The following is a 12119-nucleotide window of genomic DNA, read 5'->3' on the forward strand; positions in this document are numbered from 1 at the left end:
TCTACAGCTAGTGATTAAAGGAATAGTTTGACATTTATCGAAATGTGCCTTGATAAATAGTATCAATATTTTTCTCAACAGAATGAATGAAAGTAAAAATAACTCGTGCAGCTAGTTAGCTTAGCTTAGCAATATGAAATGGAATAGGGGGAAACAGCTAGCTCTGTGACAGTAATAATATCGTCTACAGTACCAGCTCTTAAAAATCTCCCTTTCTTACACTTTATTGTTGTTTGTTTGCTTATTTGAATTGAATATTTCTATGTGTTTCTTGTTGTTCTGAGTTTGTTTGTTGTTGGGTTGTTTTACTGTACTCTTTTTAAATCGTGAAGAGCAACATACATCTGCAAGTGAGAATAATGTTGTTTTACAGCCTGTCAGTTGTTTTAAGATGTGGCCACCTTTCACTTTGCTGTTACATTCAGTGCCTTTGGAGAGATGAGCGCGGGCCGCAGCCATGACATCCATTACTTTCCCTCCGTCTGCTGATCCATCGGGGAGGATCTTTATTCATTAGCAAAGAATGTGCAATCAACTCCAACATGAATTACCTTTCTGATTGTCCTACTGGAGGAAATTGTGGGTTTGTTTACTTTAATTGTTTAATCATTTAAAAAGGTGCCAATTATACCTGCCGGGCAGTTTCATCACGAGGAGCGCGCTCTCATCACAAAGCAATTGTTTTTTCAAGAACACTCTCTCTCAGTTCTCCTACAGCTGAGATGGTATGATTACATATTGGTACTTGATAAAAAAAAAACATCATGACTGAACTAAAATATTATCCACAATAAATTGAAGATACATGGTTACTTTAACAAGAATAATCCATATCAACATAATCCGTGTATTTACTTTACCCTCTGTAATATGATTCGAAGTGGCCATAGATAATATTGTTGCTTTATTTCACAATGAAGTCAAAGTTGATTATACAATGTAGTGACACCATCAGTGTTAGGATTGGTTACCTACTGTATAAGCCTTGCTTCACAATGCACTTATTAAACCCTTTTTCTTATTAATACTGAATGTTTTTACTAAATTGTATGTAGATTCAAGTTTTGGTTGGTTCTTGCTTTGGATAGTAATGTTAGCCAGGCTTATAGCATTAGCCGGAATATTGGTTATTACAGATTCCGTTGCACAATCTACTGTTTGGAAACAAATTAAGAGATTCCTTAAGCTCTCAGGAAATCAGAAATAAATCCGAGAGCAATAGTATTAAACATTAAGGGGGGGAAGTTTTGTTTCTGTTTTAAAACAAGCAACAAATAGGCATTATTCTCAATCAGACAAGCTCTAATTATGATTAACAATTGTATAACGAATGATAATCAACTTCATCAAAGCTACATTTCTATTGTATGAATGCCATGTGACTCACTTTGGTCCCAGAGTCAGCTTAATTCATATCATCTGACTTATGATTCATGCATAATTCTATGTGTGCATGCAAAACATGGCATGCCTAAAAATACAAAGACTGGTGGAGAAAAAGGAAAAAGTCCCAGAGTCGCTGCCGTCTCAGGGAACACGATTTCAATCACGATCCGGATCAAATTTCCCTGACCCTGAAGCCAAAGAAACTCACTCAGAGGGGCTGTTTAAATTGAGGGGGAAAAAAACAGAACGGCTGTCAATCTTAAGAAACACTTGTTTAATAAAGTCCTCAAAGAGCCCACTTTGTGACGGGATGTTGTGAACGCAGCGATGTGAAGGGTTAGGGAAACGGTTACTTCCAATACTCAATCCTCTGTGGTCCGACAGCTTGATAAAATACTTTTTTTCTTTGTGTCTGAGTGAAGACAGAGGCCATCCGCGGAGACATTAGTGGTTCTGACAGGCCGCCTTCAAGTAATATGGGGATGCTGCTACAGCTAATGAAAACAAGCGGTGGAGTCTAACTCAATTGCACAGCAGTAATTAAATAAAAGCGGATTTTCCTGAGAAAAACATTAACGGAGAAAAGAAAAAAGGGTGATTACCCACAGTTTTTGGAGTGGTTTCGCTGAGGAAAACAAACCGCCTTGTAAACTGGCAGCACTCGGGGAACTGCGGACACAAATTGCACATAGTCTTCAGAAAATTGCCCGTCCTGATGAAGACTATTGAATGGTAAAGCTGAACTGCTTTCGACTGAGACACTGATGTTCCTTTGTTGGTTCAGTCACACAACAACAGGCAATTTCAAGCCTGATCAATATAATTGTTAGAGCAGTTGTACTATAATTTCTGAAGATCCACACGTTTTAAAATGCTGGCTGCTTTCTGTTGATTATTGCATGCAGCCTACCATGCAAATACACTGAAATGGATTTATTTCTCACAGGAGTCGAAGGTTTTGTTGTGTTGAAGCCTTTTTCAGGTATAATCCTGAGAAAACCCCATCCCTAGTATCTTGCCTGATTGTGTCCCTGTAACCTTTTTAAAGAAAATATAAAAAAAGGGAAGTGGACCATCTTTCACTGTTTACGTAAAGTCCATTAGTGTCTCTGTTGAATCTTTTAGTATTTTGACGATTTGGATGAGTTGGCTCAACAAGACAGAAGTGTTTGCAACCTGCAGCTCTTCCAGTGTTTGATGCTGAAGGAAATGCACTTAAGTTAAAAACGTGATTTTTTTTTCTGTTAACTGTTGCTGTTTTCTAAAGGCCACATGTATTGTAGTTTAATATCCCAGAAGAACAGTGCATCAGATGCATTTAAAAACATACTCCAAGCATCTATGATATGTGTAGAATTTCCATTTCAACCTGCAACTTCTAAAAAGCCATGATTGCATTTTTGGCCTCTTGAGACTTTAAGGCTTCAGATGTGATCCGTCCAAGAGTGAGGCTAATGCAATAGGAGCCTGTGAGATGTGCAAAACATGTTTATGGAAATTTATGGAAATCAATGTTGGCTTCTTTCGTTCCTCCACAGTAATGGCTGTACAACTGAGCCAAGGAGAGGGATTTCCTCAGTGTCCACCTCCCCACGGACCATCTGACAAATTACTACGACCATCCATTGGTGCAACACTGCCAGCCTTCAGATAAAAACTATTAATACTAATGCACACATTTATATTTATGAACTGGAATTCATGGCATTACAAATGTATGTAATAATGCAGAGAGCATTAAAAGTTATCACGTATATATCATTAATATTCAGGACAACATCCAGGATCATCAAATGTAATATATTTGACAATAGTGTAATAAAGCATTCAAGTGTATGTGATTATTTAACCATTTACATACATTTCCTTAATGATTATCCAGGAAACATTCAGCTCTAGTACACATTTATCATAATTTGACAAGGCTCCTTTCTCCTTGATCTTATAGACATTTCGCAGAACAGAAGACTAGTGGGAGTTGAAACATGAGTAGACCAACATTGAGAACAGAGTGTACACGTAAACACATGAGGAAGTTCAGAGAACACAAGTTTGGAATGATCACGCTCCGAGGGAGAGGTGAGATGAAGATCTAAAATTAAGAATCCCAAATCTAATTATTATTGACCTTTAGTATAAAGAGGTTACTGGAGGTCAGGATGTACAGTCTCTCATTGGTTGCTCTGAAGCCCAGGATTGGCTTATCAGAGTCCAGGCTGGCCACCTGTTGCTTGGCAACCTGTCCTATTTGCCGGCCCTGCTTCCTGTTGAAGAGGACGGTTTCCACCGGTGACGGCTGTCGGTAGATGAACGCTCGGCGGAGACACTCACACAGTGAGGCGTAGGAGAAGTTTGGTGCGCAGGTAGCAAACTTTTTATCCCGTTTAGAGGCCTGGACGTAGCCTGTGGAAACAGAATAATGAGACATAAGCAGATAGCATCTTTGAAATGAGACACCGGACCACATTCAATAGAGTGGTGAAGGGGTGATGTATGTATGTATGTACCGACCAGGAAATTTGGGTTTTTCCATTGAATTATAGATAATAAGATCTGTGGCAACACACGTTTATTATACTTAGATGTTTTGTTCCGTCAGACAGTATCGACAACAGTATTTTATTTTGTTATTCAAATGTAAATGCAATCGTCAGAAGTTAATAGCTAACATAATGCTACAAACAAACAACATCACAGTTGTACCACCGCTATACTAAAGGCGTATGTTAGCTATTGACTTGTGATAATAGCTATTTCATTGTTAAGTATTGCAACATGATCTTAAATCCTAGATTGTACAAAAGCACACACCTTATTAGAAGGCATCCAACCAAAATCTCAACCAAATAAACGTTGACTTGGGGCAAGGGTAGCTGAAAGTGCTAAATGCTAATCTATTCTGGGTTTAGGATTCATTACACCACTTTATTGGAATCTGCCTAGTATCAGAGTAAAAATGCAGGGACTTGAGAGAAATTGGGTTCAGGGAAAGTTATACACATGTTTTTCCCTGAATGAGTGTTCATGTAATATACTCGACTAATCATATGGAGAAAAAAACCTACCGTACTTGCCTGACTATAAGAAAACACAGAACAGGAACATACAAAATGACATTTAAAGCATGACATTAATCCTGCATTTGTGTACTGTGGATTATAAATTAGTCACATACTCACACACTATCCTGAAGGTGGGAATTCTGGCTGTTCAACATGGAATTTGTTTATCCAAAGGCCATAAACAGGTAGATTGAACTAGATTGACTTGGCTGAGTGGCAACACTTAAACACTTAATAATTCAATTGAAATTATTTGAATAAGAAGTTACCTTGGGCTCTAGAAAATCAAACAATAACTGCTACTTTATTCAAGGCCCTACAAATCCCATTCAAACCTGCAACAGTGAAATGTTTTATGCTGTACACAGCAAGTTCACGTTTTGTTAAACAGAAGGTCTTATATCATACCACGAAAACAAGAGAGGACAAAAGGCTTGAAGATTGATGAACCCGATGACTGAGCTTTGTTTTTAGATGCTGCTCCCCATCTCTGCTGAAAAACAAATTATCTTTCACTCTTATAATTTGATCAGCTACTTCCTGTTTGCCTAGAATCCCCATCTGACACCAAATAACTCTGTACTGCTGCTCAACATTGTCATTTACTCTGATGACATTAGTGTTCACACACAATGTTGCCTAGTAGAGCTTCAACCTGCAGGTTTCAAGGTTTCAAGGTTTCAAGGTTTTATTTGTCATATGCACAGCAGATACAGCGTATATGTTGGCAATGAAAATCTTATGTCGCGTGCTCCTCCAACAACTCCACATACATGGTGCAAATAACATAAATAAAATAGTGCAAAAAGAGAGAAGAATATTTACAGTAACAACAATAAAGATTTGAGGATGTGAAATATATACATATGTGGAATACATTGAGAGTATTTAAACACTTTACACTGTTGAATGAGGAGGTATGGACAGATGCATATATTACGTATAACAGATGTATATGGCAGATATGTACAATATATGGATATGTGTACTATAAACAGATATGTATGGCAGATGTGTATAATATACAGTATATATATATATATGTATGTACTATAAACAGATGTGAGTAGACATTCACAGAGCTCAGGAGTTCAGTAGTCTTATAGCCTGTGGTATAAAACTGTCTCTGAGTCTGGTGGTCTTGGTCCGGATGCTGCGGTACCGTCTGCCAGACGGCAGCAGACAGAACAGATTGTTGCTGGGGTGATGGGGGTCCTTTAATATCCTACCGGCCTTCTTCCTACACCGCTGGGTGTAGAGGTCCTCCATGGATGGCAGCTCAGTCCTGGTGATGTGCTGAGCAGTTTTCACCACCCTCTGTAGAGTCTTACGGTTGAGGGCGGTGCAACTGCCATACCAGGCGGTGATGCAGCCAGTCAGGATACTCTCGATGGTGCACCTGTAGAAGTTGCAGAGTATCCTGGAGTCCATGTTGAACTTCCGCAGCCTGCGGAGGAAGAAGAGCCGCTGTCGAGCCGTCTTGGATATGACCCTGGTGTGATGTGTCCATGTCAGGTCCTCACTGATGTTTACCCCGAGGAACCTGAAGCTGCTGACTCTCTCCACAGGAGTCCCGTCGATGGTGATGGGTGTGTGTGCCTCTCTCTGCCTCTTCCTGTAGTCCACAATCAGCTCCTTTGTTTTGCTGACGTTGAGATGGAGGTTGTTGTCCTGGCACCAAGATGTCAGGGCTCTGACCTCCTCTCTGTACGCCGTCTCGTCGCCGTCTGTGATCAGGCCGATGACGGTCGTGTCGTCAGCAAACTTGATGATGGTGTTGGAGCTGTGTGTGGCCACGCAGTCGTGCGTGAACAGGGAGTAGAGGAGAGGGCTGAGCACACAACCCTGAGGGGCTCCGGTGTTGAGGGTCAAGGTGGAGGATGTGATGTTCCCCATCCGCACTGCCTGGGATCTGCCCGTCAGGAAGCTCATGATCCAGTCACAGAGGGCGCTGTTGAGCCCAAGATCCCTGAGCTTAATGATGAGCTTGGAGGGCACAATGGTGTTGAATGCTGAACTGTAGTCAATGAACAGCATTCTCACATAAGTGTTCCTCTGGTCCAGGTGGGAGAGGGCAGTGTGGAGGGTGAGGGAGATGGCATCATCCGTGGACCTGTTTGCTCTGTAGGCAAACTGCAGGGGGTCCAGTGAGTCAGGGAGGGAGGAGGTGATAAAAGTTTTGACTAACCGCTCAAAGCACTTCATGATGATGGAGGTGAGTGCAACTGGGCGGTAGTCATTGAGGCAGATAGGTTTTGTCTTTTTGGGGACAGGGACAATGATGGACTCTTTAAAGCATGTGGGGACTACAGACTGGAGCAGTGACCTATTGAAAATGTCTGTGAACACATCTGCCAGCTGAACTGCACACACCTTGAGAGCACGGCCAGGGATGCCATCAGGTCCCGGAGCCCTGTGTGCGTTGATCCTTTTCAGAGATCTACACACATCTGCACTGGTTAAAACCAGTGAGCAGGGATCCTGGGCCTTTTGTGCCTCCACAGCCGGGGGCTTCTCAAAGCGTGCATAAAATGTGTTCAGTTCATCTGGGAGAGATGCAGACACTTCCTCAGCACCACTCGTTGTCCTTTTGTAGTCTGTTATTGTTTTTAGTCCAGACCACATATTTCTGGCGTTGGAGCCCTTGTAGTTCGACTCCACCTTGTCCCTGTATTGTCTTTTCGCACTGCTAATAGCTCTCCGGAGTGCATACCTGGAATTCCTGTACTCATCCAAATCACCGCCGCTGTGCGCGATGGCCCGTGCTTTAAGTTTAGCTCGGACCTCGCCGTTTATCCAGGGCTTCTCATTTGGGAATGTCCGTACAGTAATCCGCGGCACGACGTCATCGATGCATTTGCCGATGTAGCAAATGACCGCGTCAGTGTGTGTGTTTATATCGTCCTCCTCAAACACACACCACTCCGTGATGCCAAAGCAGTGGCGGAGAGCAGAGTCAGACTGCTCGGACCAACGCTGCACTGTCCTTGTCACAGGTCGGTCCCTCTTCAGTCTCTGCCGGTAAACGGGGAGCAGAAGAAGAGATATGTGGTCTGACTTGCCGAAGGGGGGGCGGGGGAGGGCTTTATATCCATGCCGGAAAGGAGTGTAAGCACAATCAATACCAAACCAATTGTTGCGTTGTGTAACTCCCACTCTAATTTTTACTCTGACATGCTACACAGGGAACACTTAGTGTTCTTTTTAAACTATTAACACTATAACATTTTCTAAACTTTCAATAAGTCACTAATCCCAGGTTTATTAGACACCTACTCAAGTGCAAGGAGAAAAGAAACTCCACATTTCATAATTAGTTCAATTAAAAAACAATAATTTCTCCCAAACTTTTTGGGACTCACTGCAATAAAAACGTTTTTTTAATAACCTGTTAGGCTGGATGATTTATTCCAAACTGAGATGGACAGATTGGGAAATGTGCAATGTTAAGAAAAAGAAATAACTAAGTCTGCTCTGTCAAAGGGGAAACATGAAATAAGACTTGTTGAGCAGAGATGAATGAGCGGATAAATTAAATGAAGACGCAAAACGACACGCCTCCAGAAATGAGAAGACTGGCTGAGTAGTTTTATCATCTTTACCTTTTTAAAGGGTTTGTATACAGATCTGTTATAGATCCGGTTTCAATACATTTGTTTTAGTCCCCTTTATAAGCAGTGATAAAAGCTAAAGGAGTGAGTAGTTCAAATCTAAGTGTCACGATTCATCAAAAATAAAACATGAAGTTAGGCCTTCACTGAAAATGCTTCTTACATCTTCAACCATTCCAACACACGCTGACTAATTTCACGTCTTAAAGGGACTTTGTGGACAATTTGACCACTAGGGGCACTGCAGAGTCATGTGTTCAGCTACAACAGGCTATTTAAATGTATTCCTAGAATAACTATAGCTTTTAAGCATCACCAAACATTTCAAATACATTTTATCGGCTGAATATAATCAGACTCTAGAAGATGGCGACAAGTGGATGCAAATACAGATATAAACGGAGATGTATACATTTATATTATATATATCTTTGCATTATCATATACAATGAGAAATGCTTTCATCATGTGTCTTATGAACTGTTAATGTCAGCGTTAATTACATTTTTAACTATATTACTGTTTGCATGTTGTATTTATTTTATTTGTATTTACTTTTTATATTTGATATTTTTTTGTTTTTTGTTTCTCTGTTGTGGTTTTATTATACTTTATGTTGCAAATACCCAACAACAACATATTAGAACCATCAAAAGGAGTGCCTTTGGTTTATAATCTTACCTAAGGCGTTGAACGTGGCTATGTGCTCCCACATGTTGCCGGGTTGGTCGGGTCGGGGCTGCCACAGCAGAGCGTCCACATCGTGTCTGAGGCAGAAGCACGGCATCTCAGAGGGGTTCACGTCCACAGTGAACAGGTACTGATGGCTGCCCAGATTCACCTGTACAGAGAGGGACAGAATTTCCCAAAATGCTAATTAGTGAATGTACCTGCGTTACATATTCACGTTTATTTATTGCGTCGGTCGACAACTTCGGCTCCTATTTGTAAAAGTGTACCATTAATAGAGGTGAAACTAATCTGTAGTGTATCTTTTCACACTTCATTTATAATTAGGATTTTTGACAGCTGAGCCGTCAGAGAAATGCAGCACATTGTAAGCTCTCAAGTTTTCAATGGAAATCAATGGATGGACCACGATACAGTTTTCAAATTCCGACCATCTTAGTAGTAAGCAGCCTCTTAGGTAGGTTTATTGTGGTCTAAATACGTTTATATGGCTAAGCTGCACTTAAACTTCGAAAGAAATTCAGAGTTTTTGTTAGCAAATTAATTGGTTAAGTATATATATATATTTAAAAGGCACTATTAAGCTTCTTTGGGTTTTCCCTTCCTTGCAGTATGTTATACAGTATAGTTGCATGTAAATGGTCTGCAAAAGCTATAATCGCCAAGTTTCCTCCAGAGTGAATTTCTCCAACACACTCCCCCCCTGCCTGAAACGCCTCCCTTACACTCCTTTGTTTACTTTATAACATATTGAAACCACTTTGTAACACTCAAGCTACTATTGGCTAGAACTCCAACATTGTACGTAAAAGGATAAGGGGCGGGACATCTCTAAGTAGTTGACCAATCACAACCGAAGATGTCAGCTTATCAATCAGAGCAGACTGGGCTCTGGTTTCAGACAGAGGGTGAAAAGAGGTGCTGCAGCTAAATCCAAATATAAAACCTGAAATGTTGCACATTATGTCCTTTTTATGTATATTTACCTTAAAACTTTGTTTCTTGTTTAACAATCTTGGGGTAAAATATGTATTTCTTCCACCTTAAGCGTTTTTCCACCTTAACCAATTCACCCGCTCTTATTATGGTTTGGCCTACTCGATGCAAATGTAATGTATATGTGCCATAAGTTAGATTGTGCGATGTGCTGCATGCTATAAATGTGTTAGCTGTTTGCTGCCTATGACAGCTTTAGAGGCATAAATAGTCATTTGTAAAACTTACATATAAACAAACAAACAAACAAACATGCATTTCATGTGTTTTATACTTTTATAGGTTTTTTTTAATCAAGACCTCTTTCGTTGTGTGGAAAGAGCTACAGTTACTGTTCATGGCCATTATGGGTGTAAAGCTGCACTGAATAGTATGAGATACCATAATAATCCATGTATTGACCCCACATACACGCTTCTGATTGATGTGCTTGACATGATTGCATGTACAGCGGGGCAAAAAAGTATTTAGTCAGCCACCAATTGTGCAAGGTCTCCCATTTAAAAAGATGAGAGAGGCCTGTAATTTTTATCATAGGTATACCTCAACTATGAGAGACAGAATGAGAAAAAAAAAATCCAGGAAATCACATTGTAGGATTTTTAAAGAATTAATTGGTAAATTCCTCTGTAAAATAAGTATTTGGTCACCTACAAACAAGCAAGATGTCTGTCTCTCACAGACCTGTAACTTCTTCTTTAAGAGGCTCCTCTGTCCTCCACTCGTTACCTGTATTAATGGCACCTTTTTGAACTCGTTATCAGTATAAAAGACACCTGTCCACAACCTCAAACAGTCATACTCCAAACTCCACTATGGCCAAGACCAAAGAGCTGTCAAAGGAGACCAGAGACAAAATTGTAGACCTGCACCAGGCTGGGAAAACTGAATCTGCAATAGGTAAGCAGCTTGGTGTGAAGAAATCAACTGTGGGAGCAATTATTAGAAAATGGAAGACATACAAGACCACTGCTAATCTCCCTCCATCTGGGGCTCCACGCAAGATCTCACCCTGTGGGGTCAAAATGATCACAAGAACGGTGAGCAAAAATCCCAGAACCACACGGGGGGACCTAGTGAATGACCTGCAGAGAGCTGGGACCAAAGTAACAGAGGCTACCATCAGTAACACACTACGCCGCCAGGGACTTACATCCTGCAGTTCCAGACGTGTCCCCCTGCTTAAGCCAGTACATGTCCAGGCCCGTCTGAAGTTTGCTAGAGGGCATTTGGATGATCCAGAAGAGGATTGGGAGAATGTCATATGGTCAGATGAAACCAAAATAGAACTTTTGGTAAAAACTCAACTCGTCGTGTTTGGAGGAGAAAGAATGCAGAGTTGCATCCAAAGAACACCATACCTACTGTGAAGCATGGGGGTGGAAACATCACGCTTTGGGGCTGTTTTTCTGCAAAGGGACCAGGACGACTGATCCGTGTAAAGGAAAGAATGAATGGGGCCATGTATCGTGAGATTTTGAGTGAAAACCTCCTTCCATCAGCAAGGGCACTGAAGATGAAGCGTGGCTGGGTCTTTCAGCATGACAATGATCCCAAACACACCGCCAGGGCAACGAAGGAGTGGCTTCATAAGAAGCATTTCAAGGTCCTGGAGTGGCTTAGCCAGTCTCCAGATCTCAACCCCATAGAAAATCTTTGGAGGTAGTTGAAAGTCCGTGTTGCCCAGCGACAGCCCCAAAACATCAGTGCTTTAGAGGAGATCTGCATGGAGGAATGGGCCAAAATACCAGCAACAGTGTGTGAAAACCTTGTGAAGACTTACAGAAAACGTTTGACCTCTGTCATTGCCAACAAAGGGTATATAACAAAGTATTGAGAGGAACTTTTGTTATTGACCAAATACTTATTTTCCACAATAACTTGAAAATAAATTCTTTAAAAATCCTACAATGTGATTTTCTGGATTTATTTTCTCATTCTGTCTCTCATAGTTGAGGTATACCTATGATAAAAATGACAGGCCTCTCATCTTTTTAAATGGGAGAACTTGCACAATTGGTGGCTGACTAAATACTTTTTTGCCCCACTGTATGTGGTCTGACCCCATCTGTTTTGGACAGACAATGACCGTTGCTGTGACATAATTGCTCCTCCACACTTGACTGTTCACACAGATCCCTCACTCGGAGTCAACCCACAGGCTGCGAGTCTGACTGCCAACATGTCTCCCAGGCTGTCCTCCCCATCTCAACACACACTCGACAGGCATTGAAAACTCAACATAAACCAGCACATATGTTGGTGCTTGACGATCTCTCCCAATGACAATCCATCACGCCTCCACTCTAAAACAAATGTTCCTGCCACTTGTGTTTAGACTCGCTCACGCTTTAGTGGAGTGTGTGAGCGTAGT

At 41.2% G+C, this 12119-nt stretch overlaps 1 protein-coding gene across 1 annotated transcript in view; it reads right to left on the bottom strand.

Moving 5' to 3' along the window:
- Positions 1–3167: 3167 nt before the first annotated feature.
- nudcd1 (NudC domain containing 1) overlaps positions 3168–12119 on the bottom strand; it is a 49319-nt gene continuing 40367 nt past the window's right edge. The window contains exons 9-10 of the mRNA XM_063899577.1: positions 8741–8900; positions 3168–3789 (exon numbers count right to left, since the gene is read on the bottom strand). Of these exons, the coding sequence (XP_063755647.1) occupies positions 3500–3789; positions 8741–8900 (450 nt within the window). The 3' untranslated portion in view covers positions 3168–3499. The remainder of the gene's footprint in view (positions 3790–8740; positions 8901–12119) is intronic.

The sequence above is a fragment of the Eleginops maclovinus genome, chromosome 13 (assembly GCF_036324505.1).
Source record: "Eleginops maclovinus isolate JMC-PN-2008 ecotype Puerto Natales chromosome 13, JC_Emac_rtc_rv5, whole genome shotgun sequence".
NCBI lineage: Eukaryota > Metazoa > Chordata > Actinopteri > Perciformes > Eleginopidae > Eleginops > Eleginops maclovinus.